Source organism: Cyphomyrmex costatus, unplaced genomic scaffold (genome assembly GCF_001594065.2).
Source record: "Cyphomyrmex costatus isolate MS0001 unplaced genomic scaffold, Ccosl1.0 scaffold639, whole genome shotgun sequence".
NCBI lineage: Eukaryota > Metazoa > Arthropoda > Insecta > Hymenoptera > Formicidae > Cyphomyrmex > Cyphomyrmex costatus.
The window spans coordinates 336,144-357,315 of record NW_017280199.1 but is presented as its reverse complement, the minus strand read 5'-3'; the positions used below and the strand labels follow the sequence as shown (position 1 = coordinate 357,315).

Genomic DNA, 21,172 nt, shown 5'->3' with positions numbered 1-21,172 from the left:
TATACCGTTCTGTTATCCGCGTTCCGTAAATGCATACGAATCTATTAAATAACAAGATTAAGGTGTTATATCTTAAATTTATACGTATATATCAGTTATATAACTTAATATATACAACTCTTTTGCATTAATACATCGTTGCAGTCTTATTTTATATCAATCAAAGGCATGATGTAATTCATCATCCATCAGTATAAGATCAGCTTTGTCGCTTTTTTTCTTTATTTCAATAACAGATGCAAAACGGGTTCTCTTGAGTACTGGTTTGATTTTAGCGAAAAGAAAGACATTATACGATATTATATCTAGCGAGTATATGTATTATATGTGTAAGATACAGCATGTGTTATAACAATATATTCTAAGCCGTAAGAAATTGACCAGTTACAGTCGAATGTGAGATAAATAACTGACTATTCCATTTTTAAGATCTAAAGTTTAGATAATGGCCGAAAGATAGTAAGGGAGAGAAATAGATAGATAGAGAGGGAGGGATGGAGAGAGAGAATCCAGAGGAAAGTGTTTTTTCGTCTTACATCAAGACACTCCACTCAGTACTCTGTAGCAATTTTTCGCCAAGCAACCGATTATTCTCTTAAATACCCAGAATATTCGTCAGATCTAACACAGTGTGATTTCTTTCTTTTTCCCAAAACCAATCTGTGCTCAGGGAAACTTATTTTACATTTGAGATAAAGAAAAAAATTGCAGAGACCTTAAACAGCTGATGAATTCACGTCTACAACCAAATAAGAATGCAAATAAGAATGCAACAATGTGTAAATGCGAAAGAATTATATATTGAAGGAGTAAGAGAAATATAAAATGCACAAATAATATTAAAAATCGATTAGACACAATAATTTTTGTATAACAATCACTTTTGCTCTTTTATAGATTTTGAAATCCTTTTCTAGAATTAAAATATAGGTACACATTAATACATGTCTGTGAGATGGAGTTTATGCTGAGAACCAAAAAAATTGTTTAAATTGAAATATTCTTTATATCATTTCTTAGCCAATATACAAAGCTTTCAATATCGTAACATTTGCTTGGTATAAGAACTCCGCAATTTGTACTTACGAAATTATAGTCTATTAAAATGTAAAGTATTACAAACTAGTACTTTACATAAACAAACAACGTGAAGTTTTTAGAACTATACTCACAATCAGACGTCTAATTAAAATGCTATTGTTCTACGAAAATTTATGTATATGTGTGCAAGTGATATTGATGTAGTAGTGTATAAAGGTATGTCAATGCAATGCATTTTATCGGTAAAACAACGAGTTGAAATTAACAGACCTCGTCACATATAATTATATAAGAAAAAATATATACGTATATATATTATATATATCGAAAAGCACGATATCAGCGCTATTATTCTATCTTTATCATTCATTAGATGTAAAATAAGAATAGAATGCAGCTTATCCCAAATACAGTTTATGTAGCGTACAATTATAATTGCAATCACATGGTGTTACGAACTAATGTGCGTCATTTCACGCACTCTTTATCGTTCATATGCGTCGCTATAAATTTCCGTGATTAATTACAGTAATTACACACGCGGAATTGAATACAAAATTTAAATTTCAATACCAATTTATGAATTCCAACAGAATTCAAACTGGATTATACATGAAGTAAATGTGTAAAAGGAAAAAATTAATTAAATTTTAGACTTTTACTTGAAATGGAACCAACTTTCTTTAAATCAGAAGCAAATTTTAACTGAAACTTTTGATGCAATCAGAGTTCCGATCCATCACAGGCTGATATTTATTTCTACTAATATAAATCAACTTTTTTAATTGTTGAATTAGAATTAATAAACTAGAAAAAGATAAAAGTAAGTTAAAGCAAGGTTAAAAATAATTCCCTTTTTCAATTCTTTTTCTTAAAAGTAGAAAAAGATAAAAAGTAAATTAAAGCAAGGTTAAAGTTAATTCTTTTTTAATTCTTCGAATTCAAAGAAGATAAAAAGTAAGTTAAAACAAGGTAAAAGTTAATCCACTACTGAAAAGTAGTAGAAACGAGCGCGAGTCGATTATTTCATTGAACGCGTCGGAAACCGCGAGCCACGCGTCTTGGCGAGTGAAATCTTGGCGCGGGAGTATTATTGATGATTAATCACCAGTGCGTCGTGTCGGTGCACTTGTACGCGAATGCATCGAGAGCTGTTATGTAAGTGCTGTCGTGCGCGACTTCTCCGGCTTCATCCGAGTGATTTATCAAATACTGGTACTCGGAAGCGACAGGGTCGCGAACTTTCCAACGTCGGCGATTATCTTGGAATAAACTACTGATCGATAGTTTCCGCTCGAATCATCTACTCTCTCGCACTTTCCACATTTGGAAAGTATAAAGTAACGAGCGTAGATATGCGTGGATTTCCTCGCCGGCAGGAAAAGGCGAGAATTGGAACACCAAGAGAGCGGAACATCAAAGCGAACGAAACTGGACGTCTTTTGTTCAACTGATTCTTGAAACAATCTATTAAAGAAGTTTTCTTAAATTACAGTTTCTAAATTACATAAGAGTATGTAATTATAGCAACTGCAAAATTAGCAGATATTCTAAGTATATCCTCGCGTGACCGATACTCAAATGATTACACGATAGAGTTTTTGTCAAATTAAACGCAATTTGCTTATCCGCATTTTAACTCACTTATATTTTTATCTTCACGTATATGTCAAATATAGTCACGTCTATAGCAAACCGCTTATTCATTCTGGATTAGTGTGCGAAAAAGAAAAAAACAGAAAAAAATGTAATAAAATTTAACGACTCTTCCGAACAATTCTCGTAAATGTTAAACATTGAAGATTGAAGACTGCGGTGCTTTCGATGTATGTGCACTCAACGGGATAGCTTATTCTACGTGACGTGAATTTGCAATATATGATATTGTCAACACGCGCCAGAATTATCCTCTTGATAGCTCAACCGTTCGGACACGTCGCAATGAAATTGTACGACAAAATCCCGTCAAGGGTATCGAGAAGATCGCGAACTTGAGGTCAGGCTTTTCTCGGAAGTTGATGAAATTTTTTTTTGACTTACGTCAGCTTAAAAATTAACGGAATAAATATAACGTATAGGCGAAGTCTGATTAAAGTGAGGGAGGGAAACGTGAAGTACTTTGAAACGGTCAATCTTTTTCACCGTCTTAATCTTTTTTATTTTGTCTCACGCTAATTCGTACAATGTTGCAAATTCGCTTTCGATGTTACCTCTTTTAATGCTCGTGCCAAGGCTGTAATAAACGTCCATCTACACTTCCCACTTCCGTGCACCTGTGCACCTATGCCAACAGTTACCCGTCCTCTCCGTGCGTTTGGTGGCAGACACATTCGGGGTGCACGAATATCACACCCTTGTCCGGTGCATCTACACCGAATCCCACGAATCTTTCGTTTCAGCTAAACATATTACTAGATAATATTACAGATAATGTTCTTATCGTATATAAATAAATCCCGTTATATCAACACTGTGGAGATTAAAAAAATACCGTAATAACATATACGTATAATATAATTTATATTTCAATAACGAGAATTTTTTTTATATTAGTCGCATATACACACATATATTATGCATCTTGTCGTTGCCGTAATCGTGAGTTGCACTTTCCCTTGTTTGAAAGATTCATGCCATTTGCTATTAAAAAGGGGAATAACAATGCAGAACATGATATCAATTACTTTTGGAATTTGATGGTGATGCGAATGAGTGACGTACTGTCCATACAGCACAGATTTTATTCGATATTGCAATTTTTGAACAATATAATACGGAGCTCTACATAATAAAAAAAAAAAATAGGGAACAGATAATAAGAATTTCAACCGCGTGGAATATATATTTCTGCTTCTGATGGGTTGATAAATTTTTATTGTGCGGAATCTCTAATATTGCAAACTAGAGATTCTTTATCAGAGTTCGGCCGCGAGAAATTTTGTCAATACAAAAGAGTGAAAAAAAGGTAGATGTATGTACTGTCATTTTAATTTACATCTTATTTTATTACATCTTAAGCCTTCCGCACAATAGAAAGAAAATTTAGGAATAAAACAAACATTAAGATTTCAACCTCTATTAGAAACTATATGTATTCCGTTGTAATTTCTGTAATAGGTGGAAACCTTTTTATAATTACTTACTTCATTAAATCTCATCCATTCTAAAATCTAATTTACTGAAATTGACAAACGACAGGCTAATAAAAAATTTGTTATTTTTCTCATCACTGTTATATACAGCTTCTATTCGTTTTAACGAGCGCGTTGGAGTGAGTACGAGCCATGATAGGAGCATATTGTGGAGCATGTTGGAGCATGCGACTCGAACAAACCTAGGGTCTCTATTGCAAATGTTGCAGCAATGTTACTGCAAGTCTCTGTGCCATATTGATGGCGCTATTTGCAGACCGCGAGCGTAGTGCGTACAATATAATGTATATGCGCGATTACGGAACCACGGAGTTACCTAAGGGAACGCGATCTAATTCAATTTGATTGACAGCGCGTTTTTCGATACAAAAGGCATCGAATGCATGCAAGTATCGTATTTCGGAGCAGTCGTGATTCTAGAAATCGTGGCGTACGGTATACGCGAGTCACACTGATCGAAATCTTAAACGAAAAACGTCCGAAAACAAATCAAATAACTCGCGGCAGAAATTGGACATATGTTATCAAAATTATTTCATTTTCCTTTAAAAAAAAAAAAAAGAGGGTATAGAAGAGAACATCAGGCAGTGCAGAATAGAAATCCAGGAAATAATTGGGCATTCCGAGATGGTTCCATACAATACAATGTCCGGAAAAACGGAAACCTCCGAATAAATCCGGACGTCTCTCCGAGCTCTCCATTACATAATGACTCCTCCCTCCCCCTCCTCCCCTCCGCCGCTATCGCGGAAATCGAGAGGCGTCCCGCGCTCTCTGTGAATGAAATTCGGGAAAGGAGAGAGGCGCGTTACGTCGCTCGCTCAATGTATAATTATAGGCGATAGGTCGCGGTATAGCTACGACGCGTCTGTCGTCGTCGTGCGTCCATTGTCTATTTGTCTCGCCGCAATTATATTCTCATCGCGCACGTCGCCGTCTCGCGGGATAGGTGAGTCTGGGTGGTATATATCGGTCGCGATGATCACGGCCGCGGCGGCGCGTCGTCAGCGGTGCTTATCGGGTACATACTTTGGCATACCGTAGCGTGTAGAGCGTACACTGTGTGGCACAAATATACTACACACGCTACATATGTGCACACTGGTGCATATTACTCAGCGCGCGGAGACGCGGCGGATTCGGTCGGTGCAGTGACGCCTCCGAGCGCCCTGTGAATTCGCTCGGTTGCACGCACGCTCACGCCGCTCACGGCTAGCCAAAGTCGGTCGGTCAGGCAAGAAAGCGAGTCACGGGAGCGTCCAGTCAACAATCGAACACGCGGCAGCGAGCACCACCGCCGAAATGGAAACTCGCGTCGACGACGGGCGAACGACAGCGATGGCGATCACGGAGACGACGACCGTCGTCGCGTCCACGACCGACGACGACGACGACGACGAGCGCCGACGACGAGGATCGATCGCCGTCACGTGGAGTCGCTGTAAAAAGCTGCTGCTCGATTTCCACTTTAACTCCGATCGGATATTTCACTGGTGAGTGCAGCGCGGAAGTGCGGGGACCATTATTTCCTTTTCCCCTGTCCACACCTTTCCCCCCTTCGTCGGTTCCGCGCGCCAACCGGAAGAGCCCTGGATGCGCAATGAGGGGGAGGGACGAACGCCGCTCGATTTTAAGCGCTCTCGATTCCCGCCGGCAATTCCCGACGAGTCCCGGTTGCGCTGGGTCTGGGTTGTACACAGGAACTCGCTATTGTTTTTATTGTCACGTTCCAATCTCGTCTTCTTAGTAAGCTCCACATTTAGCCTGTTGGTATATTTACATTTTGCTGTTGATATATTTATATATATTCTATAACCGTGATGTACATTCCGCTATCTTATTTCCCGTCTTTTTCGCAAGCACGTTGCTGCGATTTGGCCCGTCTTAAATCGGATAAATAAGTGCGAGAAACGGCGCGACCGCAAAAAGAACGAGCTCTCGAAAACAATCTCGCTCGAATGCATATAGAGACCGGTTAAGTCCGGTCGTTTGCACTTTGCTGCACTTTCCGCGGTTGAAACGAAACGGCCGTATAAAATACACGGTGTGGCAATAAAGTTCGGTGAAAGTTTATATGAAAATAAGCACCATTTATTTAACGTACGAATTATCTTTATTATCCTTCAAAATAATCCCCTTTTAGAGACAATACATTTCTGACAATGTTTAGCTTGCACAAAAGCTTATATTAATTGTTTAGCTTGTTTTGCTTGTTGTGAGAAATAATCTTCAGGTATCGCCTTAAATTTTGTTATCATACAATCTCAAGTCATATCTAATATCATAAGGGCATCATCGTGACCTCAGTTATTACAAATACATTTTTAAGAATCAATTGACGTTGTGACAATATGACTTGAGACTTATGATATCATTATGATTTAATTATGATTCTGTATTCTATCTGAAGTTCTGAATTAAAAAAAAAAAAAATATATATATATATATACACTGAGAGAAAAATAAAAAATTGTTTGTATATAGTATTAATATAACGTTTATTTGCGAAAATATATATAAATATTTGCTAAGTAAAAAGTAATAATAGTTAAGTTAATGGTTTTTGTACCAAAAATATATCCAGGTAGCAACACGTGTGTCTTTTGTTGTTGCTTGCTGAGTCTGCTAAGTACGTATTGTTATCAGAGTTTCAGCAACTGCGAGTCCGCATTTATTGGCAACTTGATGCCTTCACGATACATATGACACCTACGGGTAGTAAGTAACTTACCAGCAATTTGCCGCCACATTTATAATCGTCATCATTAAAACTCGTACTGTTCTCGACATATTGTCATAATAATAGACGAAGAATTTTATTCACTTTGACTTTACAAAAATAGCCAAGAAGGGGTATTGCCATAATAATATATTGTACATATACCATAGATGTAGAATCACATAATATTATCGTATTGCCGACAACGCAAAGTAAGATTGATATAGCTATTTTACCATTAATATCGTTATTTTACTGCTAGGAATACATATATGCACTGTCGTGCGTTATTACAAGGTCGGTAGATTCGAAATCATTGAAGACGAATTTACGATAAAGTGCTGATACAAGCAATCACAGATTTGTGCAATTTTACTGACACTATTCAAACACATATTTATCAAAAAGGGACATTATTTTTCTCTTTAGTTTAGGACGATTCTTGGGTTTGTCGCGTCACTTGTTTTAACACGCTCCAACATGTTTCTATTGTATAGCATCTATTCCAACTGTTCCAATGACATGCTATGGTAAAAGCATGTTGCAATGTGTAATTGAAGTATGCGACGCGGACAACAAACCTCTTGAATTAACGTTGCATTACTGTTTTGAATTTTTATCTCGGGAGTGATTAACTTGCCACTGTTGTAATTGCCCACTGCCAATTACAGCGACTTCTGCATAGGAAATTTTATTTATTTTTTTTTTTTTTGCGCTGTGATTGATTTGTGCGCAACTGACTCGTGTATAATTGATACACACTCTATTCTTTCTATAATCTCACTTCTTTTTTGGAATGAAATTTCATTCAAAAAGAGTAAGAATTGTCATTGTTTAAAAAAAAAAAAAAAAGTGAAGTATTTTCGCTCATCTCCAAAAATGACTATATTTTCACTCTCTTAGAGTGAGATTTTACTTTAAGAAATTTAAAAAGATACTCTTTTGATCTTGTGTGTTTCCTACATTAAGGCTAATTCTACAATGTGCTTTTTGTTTCCTGTTTCTTGTTGTTTGTCTCATGCCTTCTTGATCAAAAAGGCAAGAGATAAACAGAGACAAATAGCAAAAAACAGGAAAAAAAAAGCATATTGTAGAATTAACCTTAAGGTGATAAAAGAGACTCGATTTATAAACATTTAGGAATCGTGAAATAACGAGACTTTTTATAGAGTTTCCGCAAGCTGTTTGAACGTTAAAAGTGTATTGTCTTTAAAAAAATCATTTGTATATTAAATGGTGCCTATTTTCTCATAATATTCCCCAAACTGCCACTCCATGTATGTATATAAATTGAGAAAAAAGAAGAATTTAAGAGATGGAATGCAGAAGGTATACATAAATGGAAACGAGCAAGACAATAAGAGTGTTCTTTTCTCTTTAACATTTAATTATAGATGTCGAGACGTTTATAATTGATAATTTGATTTGTTGAGAAGATATGGAAAATCGGAGACGTTAAAAAAACAGATTGTTGTCAGTCGAGGACAAGAATCGCATAAATGATAAATGACGCTTGCTGCAATGGCAATGGTCAGATGAATCGGCCAGATATATATAACTCTCTCATATATTAGATACGGCTACACAACTATAATGCAGACAGAAAAGGATAACTTGGATTTTGAATTCATCACAGTAATTTATATCTATTATCTATCCTCTAAAATCTGCTCATGTTTTTATAGCTCTTGTATCGCTTACATGTCATACATTTATAAGCGCATGTTCTCTTTGAAAAGAGAAAAGTTAACTCGTGAAGATATTGAAAATCGAGGACTTTGAAAAGACGGGTCATTGCCAGATCGGAGACTGACAAGAATTGCATGAATAACGAATGATGCTGCGGTAAGATGGCCGGCCAGATAATAGCCTGTAGGAATATTTTACATATATGTATATTGCAGTTTCATTACTAAATGCAGGCAGAAAAGGAGAACTTACATCATAGATTCACATGAATCGCATTTATACTACTTAAACAATGTCTGTCGTCTAGCTCACTTTTTTGTGGTCAATGTACCAGATATGTGACTCTTTCATCGTTTATATCCGTCAAGCGCGTTTTCCTTGAGAGAACAAAACAAATTAAATCAAGACGGTGTGAATTTGTGTATATATATCTCATATATGTATATATATGAAATATACTCATGCATATATGCTAGAATTAATTATAAATTTTAATACATTGAGACACGTATTACTATTTATTATCTTCCGTGCCGCGTCATTGATAATCCACGCTGGATCTTTCGTTTAGGCCGTGATATTTTGCCTATAAAAAAACGTATAAATTATAAAATATTTTTGATATCATGTATGGATATATAATTACTGTGTTTAATGCAATATTGGTATACATTAGGCCTTTTCCTTTACAATAATAATTTTTGTAATGTTTTCAATTGTTATGAAGTAATATTACTTGGAAAATAGAATAACTACAAACGAAAATATTATAAGAATCATCCAACGCAGCATTGTGATCGAGTCACTTAAATAGAAATATACATATATTTTTTGTGACGTTAAATAAGAAATACATATCTGAATCTTTGGTACCTATTATACTAAATTGTTTGTTGTTAGTATTATTTTCTTTAAGAACTGCAACATTTGAACTTAGTATAAATGTAGTAGTACGATCACGTATTAGTCTACGTGAAAGAAGAAATTGCGAAAAATAAGATTGTAAAACAGAAAATTATTCTAAATTATTACGCTCTATTTCAAAGATTAAAACAATGTTTTCAGAAATAATATTACGTTCCAAGGCATCTGTCATGGAACAAGTCGCTGAATCGATTTTAATCGGAATTATTTCGTTTTTCTAGAAAACATAATAGAAATTGAGATAACAATAGAATAATTTCAATCGGAATCTATTCCGAAGAATTAAATATACTCACAGTGACGGGTGTGTCAAAGTTGGCGCGTGTTAAAAATATCAAAATGCATATTAATGTAATACATTACATTGTCAATATTTGTAAGTATTGCTAATATCTAAATTGCTATTCCTAATATTCACATACTTGTTATTGCACGTCATCTTTATTTTCCATCTACGACGGATTGACGGAGAATAAACGCGAACAGCCACGAGTTAGATTAGACTGATCAAAGGGAGAGGCCTTCGGGAGGAGTCATAGAAAGACCTTGAGACATTTCAAGGTCTTCTTAAAGCCTTGTTAATTCCCTTGATCTCTAATTCCCAGAGAAGAGCGTTATATTTTTTCTCTATAATAAATACGACAAATGTTCGTTAATCTCTTTCCAGACAACATGCTTGTCTAAAAAAAAAAAAAACGTCATAAAGACATCGTAAAGGCATCTGTTGGAATAAACATGTTTACTCTTTCACTTTTTTTCAAAACTAGCTCGGTTTTCACTTTTTAGTGACATTCTACTCCAAAGAATGTAGAGAGTAAAATATATCTGAAACATATCATAAAGAAATCTTCTAGATAATGCGTGTCGTCTGAGGTACTGATATAGATATGTTTTGTCTGATGACGCATACTATTTCTGCAACATAGTGTTAAGTACATATGTATGTGGGATGAATAAAACAACCTCTCGATATGCACGAGATACACAGCGAGACGAAAGAAAATGCGATATCTTAATTTTATGCGATAGGAAGATTTCCTACATGAGAACACAATTATGTGCTACTATCAAAACTAAACACAGACATTGCGAGAGATAGCCCTCAAGATAAGTGTATACTACTTACTTTTCATTGATCCGCTGTAAACGGAGAAAGAAAAAAAATGTGCGGTAGTAGGAATAATGCGCTCGGTACATAATACGGAAATGCATAATATCAAAATGCAAAAAATATTAATAATTTTTACACATGATTATATGTATGATATGTTTATTTCGAGGAGTTATGCTATCTTTCACGATTTCACGAATATACTATTATTGATCTCTAAAACAGGTCTCTAGAATTCTTATTATTAACTCATTAACTACTATTTGAAGGAAAGACAAAGAAAAAATCAGGTCCAAATGAAATATTTGTCTTTACAAAAATGATCATATTTTTTAATACGATTCACGATAACTCTTATCTCACTTATTTTGATACATTGACATTATGCTATTTAAAAAGAGAAATTCTTTCATTTCTTCAATTTGAAACCGCATTCGATATACTACGATTATACGCGACTGTCAAACTTCGAGTTGCTCATCCGCTTTTTGCAACGCCGTAAGTTTTCTCGAGTTACATACATCGAGATAATCATAATCATTTCTAAACGAGAGAAGTAGATGACGAGATATCATCGCGTGTATTAACTGGGTTAGCGCGGGTTTTAGCTAATTTTCGTAATGTCGCAGCGAAATCGTATACGATTCATATTGTTTATTAGCAATTATCGAATGAAATCTATAGGAATGTTACAGAAATAGACTTCATTCAAGCATTCGCCTTGTAAAAAATACGATTTAACAAATGTTTCAAAAATCTTTTTCGACGAGGGGGAGGGAGATTTTTTGGAGTCTAAATCTTTTCAGCTTTTGCTAACATTGACAAAATTACTCTCAAGTTTTTCTAGTAGCAACAGCACCGAGCACCAAAACGTTAAAAGTGTGTAGTAGAATTATATGTGTATAATGACACTATATAGTTCACGGTTTTGTGCAAGAGTATATAAAGACTCTTCAGAATATCTAATGTTTGACGCTGAGTCTGAATCTGTCATTGAAATATTTTCATTAAATCCGATTTTTTAAATATGAAAAAGACTATATATTTTTTAATATATAGTAAAGTTTTATTTATGAATTTAGATTATGAGAAAAGTGTTCGAGAGCGTTTAATTTTTGTTTTTTATGAATATTTTTGCTCTTATGAAAGAACTTTTTTATCTTTTCATTCCATTTGTTTTAAAATAATTTGTAAACTAAAACAAGTATTTATACGTTAAAACATTTTTTTAAAACTTAATTAAATCTTTCTGAATTTATGAATCGAATAGCATTCACTTGTACGTGATTTAATTTGAATCGATTTCATATGAATTGAAATATTAGTAACAGCACCGAGCACTAAAACGTAAATATTAGTCACCTTAGCACGTCTTCGTATCCAATATCTATGATAATGTTTCTCAAATTTTGATTATCATCAAATCTTGATGGAAACGTTTGCTTTCCTCATCATTTTTATCGCACACAAATTATTCAGAAAGAAATACTATATCTTAAAATAAAAATTTAGCATATGTCGTATATTTTAAATTTTATCTAATAAAATTTATTTGACAATATATTCGAATTCAACTAAAATACTTTAAAAGAAAGTTATTTTCTTAAAAATTATATAATATTTAAAATTTGTAAACTAGTACTATTAAACGTATGAGAAAAAAATACGTTTTGTTGGAAGCTAATTTTTAAATTTTATTGAAAATGTATTGCAATGTTAATGCATTTGACAACCATCTTCGATATATGTATATAATTTTACTAATAAATTTTTTTAAATAATATTTATCCAAATGTTTTTATTTCTTCATGCATCTTATTTATCTTTATATAGCATATGTTTCATGAAACTATTAATTTTTCATGTGCATCATATTAGATAATTTTTTGAAATTTTGTTACGCTACTTTTTTAAAGTAGTATGTCTGACGATAAGAGTCAAAGAGATCTCGTTCATAAGGTAATGCAAAACAATTTAAAAAATTTTATTCATTCATACGACAGTATATCTGCTTGATCTGTAATTAGCGATTAATTATCAGCTTAATTGACCTAAATGATAGCAGGCTTAGTAAAGAAGTTATTACATCTCGTGTCGACCGGGACTATCTGATTGCGTGCAATTCTGAAGTCACCTTGAATGTAATATCTAATTTGCAGTAAGGCTACAAGCGAATTCAGTCTCAAAATCTCAAGCTTTTTATAAATTCAAACAACGCGTGTGCAGGGTATCTCTGATACACTACGAGAGCATATTCTACAAGTGGAAAGAAAGTGATAAGAAAAAAATGTTATATGAAGTTTGACTAAAATAACTTGTTATAAAGTTATAACGGATATTAAAACAATACATTTACAACAATAAAAAATTAGGAAATAACGGATTTCCTCTCTAAATCTCGCTCTAAAAGAGAAAATACAGCCATTTTTGGAAATTTCACTCCAAGAAGGTGAAATCTCACACAAAAAAGGAATAAAAATTCCAAGTTCTCTTTTCCAAGGCGTATTTTTACTCTTCTTCAAAAATGGCTGTATTTTCTCTTTTAGAGCGAGATTTTGGTCAAAAAGGCAAGAGTGGGCAAAAGACAAACGATAAGAAACAGAAAACAAAGAGCATATTGTACAATTACCATTATAGAGTGAGATTTTACTCTAAGAAATTTAGAGGGCTCCATTATACAGAATATTAAAGTGTAGGCACATTTCGTATATGAAAAAGATTGAACATGTCTATCTCATGTATATTCACATCATATTTACTATTTTTAAACGATTCAGTATCATTTAGACCTGTGCGTAAATATTTTTTAATCTTGAGACAATGGGTACGTTCGAAAAGAATAGCTTAGATTTTCTTTGTCGTGAAATAATAACTGCTAACGTTTAAAATGCTAATGTTCCACATAATGCCACCAAAATATTTCTTTTTAATATTTGTGTATAATTTTGCACCAAATGTATTTTTAACTTCTATGCAACAAACTTCATTCAACCTTTTTGTTTTTTATTTGCATTTATAGAATATAATCCCGCAAGTTGTTCGTTAAAAATCCTGAAATATCCTGTACTATCAATATAATTATTATTTACATATATATAGGACAAATTAAATTGTAATCAGATTACACACACAAAATCAGTAAACCCGATGTCTGTACGGAAAAAAATATTTGGTTTAGTTTTGTTGGAAAATGAATGATTCAGAATTTTAAGTCTGTTATATATTTCTAGTTAAATTTATTTGAATTCTAATATAATCAGAAATCTAGTAAAAACCAGAATTCTGGATCATTTTCCATCGAAATTCCAGTTAATCAAACCATTTTTCTTCGTGCGTGTTTTCGCATCATAATTCATAGATCATTGTCCCCGACGTTAGTCGGCTTATCGATTACCATTGTCTGATGATCATATTGATCATGGATTGAATTTATATGATTGTATCTATAGTGTCCGTCTGACGTTGTATTTAAGTTCATATAACAGCATTTTTGAATACGAAATTGACATTCCATCGAGTTAATTTTTATTTAACTGATTGAAGGACTTATACTGCAATAGTGAGCTAAGTCACATTTTGTAAAAACGAAAAATAAATGTATTTTTCGCATTACTTTAACTTTAGAGTTTTTCTCCGTTTTTACAAAATGTGGATTAATACACTCTGTTATAGTAAGTCCTTCAATAAATTTATTTTTTCTTGTGTGTTACATACACATACATTCATTGTTTTAAATTTTTACGATTGTCAATGTTATACGTTCATTTATTTTTATTTATCTTAATTAGTTTGTCTTTCATTTTCTTTATTTTCGTATCTTTCAGGATCGGATTTAATATAGCTACAAAACCGTGGCTTTGGCTAATAATTTCCCTGTGCCTAAATGTCGTCTTTGGTCTCGGACTGTTACTCTGGAAGGAAGAGATTGATGAAGTAGAGCTCTATATGCCACTCGATTCTGTATTTCGCAAAGATGCTGCATGGGTGAAGGAGCATTTCCGAGACGATCTCAGACACGAAAGTGTTATCGTCACTGCCCCTAACGTGCTGGATCCTGAAGTGCTGCGATCGGTACATAGGCGATCATGAATTATACGAGTATCAGCGAAGGTTCTTTTCTACATTAATGCACACTTCTCTCCGCGATAGTTAAACTAATTACCGTCACAATCACCGTTCGAAAAACTTTCGCAATAAAATTTTTTCTTATATCTTAAGATATTTTTTAAATAAAAATTAATTAGTGATTATTGATTATCAAATTGATATATCCGCGTGGATATTTTCTTTTAAATTAAATATATATATATGTATATATATGCATATACAATTAAATTAAAAAGATCTTTTTAATTAATTACTCGCGATTATATATTTCGTAATATTCATTTAATTAAGGAACGCGTTACGAATCATTTTTTAATTGTATTATAATATTTGATTGTGTAATTGTAGATCAGAGATATCGAGAGAGATGTGACGAATATAGTGGTAAATAATAATACTTGGGAAGATGTATGCGCTGGGTAAATAATTTCTTTATATAAAAGTATATAATTATTTTATATAAATTTTCTTATATAGCATATAAAATATTTGTATTATAGATATTTTACATGGTTCCAAGAAGATGATAAATGGGAAACCATGAATAAAACTGAATTTCCCGAAGAATATCTACCTGTTATAAACAGTACGATGGCGAAGGAGCCTTGTATTCATAAATCGCTCCTAAAGATATGGCATAAGGACGGTAGAAATATAGAGAAATTGACAAAAACTAGAATATTGAATGATGTTACCGCGACTCTGCAAAATAAGTGAGTTGCTGGAATTTTAAACAGTAAAATCAATAAATTTGCTTAAATTTTTTCTCAAATATTATAAAATACAGATTACAGCATATTATAAATTGACGCATCTTATATGAAGATATTTTTTATTTTTAAATGTAAGAAACATGTTTATTTTTCGAGTAGTTTGGTATAAATATGTGTCTACATTGATTTAATTATACTTACTTTATTCCTTTGTTTTAATTTCGATGAAATACACGCATGATCAGTATATAATGGCTTTATGTTTTTTTTTGTACGTATCTTTTTATTTCCTCTTTATGTGCTTATTTGCAGGAATACCAAGAACATATTATCAGATCTTGTGCCGTTACTGGGCGGTGTTGAATATGATGAAAACGGGAGAGTAAAGAGCGCGAACGCGACAATTCTGTATTGGTTGCTGAAGAAGTCAAATCCGCAGTCACCGGAATGGGAGGTCGAATTCATCGAGAGGGTACTACATTCGAATCGTACCCTGCCGCCAGGTATGGAGATCTACGCAGTGACGCTACGTAGTTACCAAGACGTGTTGCACGAAGTGGTCAACAGTAATATGACTGTGTTATTCTGCGGCATGTCACTGATCACGTTCTACGTAATTATAATGATTGGTCGGTGCAACGCGATGCAGCAACGAATATATTTATCCCTCATGGGTATCTCCGTGGTTGGCCAGGCTATCTTGTCGGCCTATGGGATATGCTACTATATGGGATTTTTCTACGGTTCAGTGCATCCGATCCTGCCATTTCTGCTACTTGGTATCGGCGTCGACGATATGTTCATCATCATGCAAAGTCTTGAAACTACGTCAGAGACGGACAAGTCCTTAGATATCCCCTCCCGTATAGCAAAGTCCATTCAAGTCTCAGGTATGATAAAATCTCGTTTTGTTGTTTTTGACTGTCAAATAAAATGAAACTACTATTTTATGTTATGTTTCTCATTCATATAAATATATTTTAAATATATTTCGGAAACATTGAGAAGTATACGGATTAAAAATAAAAATATACGATCGTGTGTGAAGACACTATACTAATAGAATCGTCGAAATAAAAGCTTTTGAGAGAGAGAGAGAGAGAGAGAGAGAGAGAGAGAGAGAGAGGGGAGAAATAATCTATACATATAATGTCTCAACTAATATTTTACTTATCTTTACAGGTATGTCCATTACCGTGACATCATTTACCAACATGGTAGCCTTCGCCATCGGCATGACAACGGTGATGCCGTTTTTGAAGTCTTTTTGTATATTCGCCGCGATGGGTATACTATTCCTTTATATCTACGAGATCACGTTTTTTGTCAGCTGTCTTGTATATGACGAAAGACGATTAGCGGCGAAAAAAGAGGGTTGCTGTTGCCAGCCGCGACCCAATTGGCAACCAAACGAATGCACCAAGCAAAACTTTCAGCGATTTATTTTCGAGAAATACGTCGGGCCTTATGTGATGAGAACATCGGTGAAAATTATCATCTTGTTAGTCACTGCTATCCTGTTAGGCATTAACGTGTGGGGGATATTTCATTTGAACCAGAACTTTGATCCGCTCGTCTATTTAAATCAGGAATCTTATCCTATACGATTTAATAACAAATTGACGGAATATTTTCCAAAGTTCGGCAAGAATGTCAATATATACCTGACGGGCGTAGACTATTATGAAGATCGCAGTGCATTGTTCCAGTTGGTGGACAATCTTAAGCAAAATCCGTATGTCTATAATCGTACTTTGGACCCGTGGTTCATGGCGTATGAGGAATGGCTCGACAGTACTGGCAAAGGTATATTTTTCATGTAGCATATACATTTCGTAAATTAGGGTTTACTAATATAACATTATATATCTCATTTGCCAGTAGTTTTTATCGAGAATAGAGACGAGTATTATAACACACTTACGGAATTTCTTCTATTTACGGTGAAAGGCCAAGCGTACATTCAAAATATGAAATTCAATAAGCTGCCGTTTAACGACTACAATATCACAGTACGTTAAAGAAAACAATAAATGTTGAAATCTGTAAATGCAAAACGTTTTCTCACAAGAAATGCTTTTAGACATCACAGATTCCAGTGCAACACATTCCCATAACTACGTCGTCCGGTCAAATACGGGCTATGCAATCTATCAGGGACGCCATAAAATCGGTGAATTTTACTCAGGGATACGATCATATTGCAATTTATTCACTAGATTATATATCATGGGCATCGAACAAAGTGAGAGCTTTTTCTTTAGAATATTTTCAAATGTATTAATCCATAAATTAATTTATGTAATTGATTAATCGGTTTTACAGATCATCGGTGAAGAATTGATTAGGAATCTGAGTCTAGAGATAATGGCGGTAGGAACAGTAACATTGGTCCTACTTAGAAATCTACTTACATCATTTTGGGTGATGTGCTGTGTACTATTCACGCTCATCGATCTTCTAGGCTCGATGTACTTTCTGGGATTGACTATCGAAATATCATCAACCATTATGATCCTACTGTGCGCCGGACTAGCAGTTGATTATGCTGCACACATTGGATTGGAATTTATACGTTCAAGCGGCAATAAACAAGGTCGCTAGCATATAATATTGTATTACATAATTGCATTTTCTATTTTTTTATTTACTGTGTATAAAATAACACTTTTTATTTGATAAAATTGATTAATAATTCTGCAGAAAAAATAACTTTGCAATTATTGTAAGATTCTTTAATATAGTAATTAATTTATACATTTAGATCCAGCCACAAACTAAGAATAACAATCAATCAATAATTAAAGAATTTTACAATAATTGCAAAGCTTTCTTTGCTAAACGCAACTAATATTTACAGTTAACTAAAATAGTTAATAAATAAATTTTATGTATTTAAATTGGTTATAATAGATTATGATTAAAAATTTGAACGGATTATTACTGTTATAAATTGTTAAATAATACAGTTTGAACAAAATTGCAAATTATATATACAGGGTGTCCGAAGAATCGGTTGCGATACTTCGGAAAATGATTCAGAACTCAAAAAAAAAGAAAAAAGCTATATAAACATATATCTGAAAATAAGTCGTTTTTGAGTTATAACCACTTTTATGTTAAAAAATTAAAATTTATTTTTCATAATTACAATCATAATTCATTTCATAGTGTTTTAACATAAATAACTATATGTTTGGTTAAAAAATTTTTTGTACTTTTTATTTTTAATTTTTCGTTATTTGTCAATATGATTACTACATTATTTTAAAAGCAACGATAAACATAAATAAATATTTTTAAATAGAAAGTAAATAAAATGTTGAAAATAACCTGCAGCATGAATGTAGACTATGAAATAAATTTTAATCATAATTATGAAAAATAAATTTCAATTTCTAACGTAAAAGTGATTATAATATCGGAAAAGGCTTATATTTATATAGCTTTTTACTTTTTAGATCCCGAATCACTTTCTGAAGTATTAAGGGCGATTTTCCGAACATCTTGGGGCGTTTTTTCATTATGCAATCAGAAGCAACCGCGGCTAAGATTATTTTCGTCTTCAGAGATCAGATGGCAAAGATAGCCTTAGTCATGGTTGCTTCTGGTTGGATAATGAAAAAACGCCACTGTATAACATATCTTCATAATAATCAAGATCTTTATGTATGAAATATTATATGATCTTTCAATAATGCATAGCCTCAGAATACTGTTTAATTTCTTTTATTGTACTTACAGAACGAGCATTAACGACGTTTAACGTTATTGGACCAGCAGTGTTTAATGGTGGCTTAAGTACATTCCTTGCCTTTGTCCTGGTAGGTTTCAGCCAGGCTTACGTTTTCATAACTTTTTTCAAGGTACGAGTATAATATTGGAAGTATAATTATTATCAAAGAAACAGATGTCACATATTTCGTATCATTTTAGTTGATCACGTCCGTAGTGATATTTGGTTTGTTTCATGGAATGTTATTTTTACCGGTAATACTAAGCTTAGCGGGACCAGGTGAAAGAAGGCAAGATAGCCCGAAAAAGAGTCAAGCTATGCAATATCACAACGGTTATTATACTGTAAATTTATCTCAAAATGGAAAAGGTAGTACCTTTGAAATTTTAATATTACGAAACGCAATTTTTGACAGAAATTAAAACAGATTTATTTTTTATTTTTCCTTTCCAGATACAGAAGATGCACTTGCTAAATGATGTTTAGCAACGCTTCAAAAGGCTGCTTAGGTGAAAATATTTTTGTAGATAATTAATAATAGCGCTGAAATTCGTATGATTGTGGAACGAATGCGCGCATATTACGGTATAACGTTATGTGCCTGTCTGCCTCTCTTTTCAGGTCTTTCCATTCTTTTATATACACACAAAAATAGTTAAATAAAGATATCTTTCATATGAAAAGACTTAGAAGTTATTTGCTTCGTCTGTTTGTAACTACTGTCCATCCATCACTCTCTTGCTCATTCTTATCTATATCCATATCCTCGTTTGAACTGCTAGGTTGATATTTTATTGGTTGAGAATTAATAGGTTGAGATGGTTGTTCCGAATACAACCATGACTGTAGTGGTGGTAATTTTTCAAATTCTGTTTTTGCTGTAGATTCATTGCCTTCCATACAATATCGATGAAACCTTAACAATTCCTCTGCTACTTGCATAATGCTGCCGTCCTGTACTTCTGTGTTAAATTGATCATCTATGTAATCTTCTAGTACAAATGCAATCTCACTACTGATTAGTCCTTCTAAAATAACATAATAAAACTAATTCAGTATACATTGTTGTACAACACTGTTATTTATTTTTAAAAAATAGCAAAAATAACCATTTATAGATAATACTTCTGTCATATATGAACAAAATTCTCTTGCACATTCTACTGAACCCATATCATGTTCTACTGCCAACTATAAAAATTAATATATAATGTGATTATACAAATAATTTTTTAAATTTGATTATATATATATATTACTATATTTGAAATAGACATAGATATCTGTTTTTTTTATTAATCTTTATATGTAATAAAAATATAAAGATCATTTTTTTAGGATTTATGATTAAAAAAAATATTTATTAACCTTTAAAGGAAGCAGAAAATATTTATTTCAAAAATCTTATTGCTTTTTTATGAATAAGACTCTTAAATATTGAAAAAAATAAAAAAACAGGATAGAGATTAAATATAAAGTACAATGAATACAAATAATAAGATACATGTACCTTATTTGTATCCATTGTTATTACTCTATTCTAAATTTTTTTTTACTTCTCTAATATTTAAGATTTATTCTTATCCCTAATATTTTTTCCACTGTGTACATAAGGCCTTAAATTTAAGATAATTTATTGTATTTTCTGCCTCAAAATAAAATAATGTTTCAGTATCACTTGTATGACTTCTCATCCTATAAAGGTTAACTTTTTGACACAAAAGATATCTATTTTGAAAATTTAATACGATATTATATATATAAAGATTGAAAAAGTACCTACTTTTAGTGCTGTCCAATTACTAAATATACGTTGCGTGACTGTTAGAAAAAATGAAAATGACATATTATGCTCCATTTTAAGTTAGGGTACTAAGAAAAATAGTTCTAATTCTTGAAGTGAGTGGCCTCGAACAGCCTGGAACACACATAAAGCCACAGCGTCACACATATGTATGTACTACACACACATCAAGTGCA

General features: G+C 33.0%; 2 protein-coding genes across 5 annotated transcripts; one reads left to right on the top strand and one right to left on the bottom strand.

Moving 5' to 3' along the window:
- Positions 1–5,295: 5,295 nt before the first annotated feature.
- On the top strand, positions 5,296–19,726 carry LOC108779926 (patched domain-containing protein 3). 4 transcript variants are annotated; one of them, XM_018547490.1, is made up of 12 exons: positions 5,296–5,686; positions 14,461–14,707; positions 15,092–15,162; positions 15,244–15,456; positions 15,769–16,346; positions 16,639–17,262; positions 17,341–17,468; positions 17,540–17,701; positions 17,782–18,052; positions 19,201–19,322; positions 19,393–19,561; positions 19,646–19,726. In XM_018547490.1, exons 1-12 carry the CDS (start codon positions 5,496–5,498, stop codon positions 19,669–19,671), a joined length of 2,802 nt encoding a protein of 933 aa, XP_018402992.1. In that variant the 5' UTR covers positions 5,296–5,495; the 3' UTR covers positions 19,672–19,726. The 4 variants fall into 4 exon arrangements, with proteins under 4 accessions (XP_018402992.1, XP_018402991.1, XP_018402993.1 ...); XM_018547489.1 differs by having other exon boundaries at positions 17,338–17,468; XM_018547492.1 differs by lacking the exon at positions 5,296–5,686 and having other exon boundaries at positions 14,672–14,746; positions 17,338–17,468.
- Positions 19,722–21,095, bottom strand: LOC108779927 (pre-rRNA-processing protein TSR2 homolog). The gene is made up of 3 exons (XM_018547493.1): positions 20,976–21,095; positions 20,302–20,383; positions 19,722–20,220 (listed from the first exon to the last, which is right to left on the bottom strand). Exons 1-3 carry the CDS (start codon positions 21,048–21,050, stop codon positions 19,886–19,888), a joined length of 492 nt encoding a protein of 163 aa, XP_018402995.1. The 5' UTR covers positions 21,051–21,095; the 3' UTR covers positions 19,722–19,885.
- Positions 21,096–21,172: the final 77 nt, after the last annotated feature.

Bases quoted from the DNA above. Each gene is read 5' to 3' on its own strand.
- LOC108779926 (XM_018547489.1), top strand. From the start codon at position 5,496: ATGGAAACTCGCGTCGACGACGGGCGAACGACAGCGATGGCGATCACG. The intron at 17,469-17,539 runs GTACGTTAAAGA...AAATGCTTTTAG, and splicing joins TTAACGACTACAATATCACA to ACATCACAGATTCCAGTGCA. The intron at 18,053-19,200 runs GTCGCTAGCATA...TTGTACTTACAG, and splicing joins TTCAAGCGGCAATAAACAAG to AACGAGCATTAACGACGTTT.
- LOC108779927 (XM_018547493.1), bottom strand. From the start codon at position 21,050: ATGGAGCATAATATGTCATTTTCATTTTTTCTAACAGTCACGCAACGT. The intron at 20,384-20,975 runs GTAGGTACTTTT...TAATTTTTATAG, and splicing joins GTAATTGGACAGCACTAAAA to TTGGCAGTAGAACATGATAT. The intron at 20,221-20,301 runs GTTATTTTTGCT...ATGTTATTTTAG, and splicing joins AGAAGTATTATCTATAAATG to AAGGACTAATCAGTAGTGAG.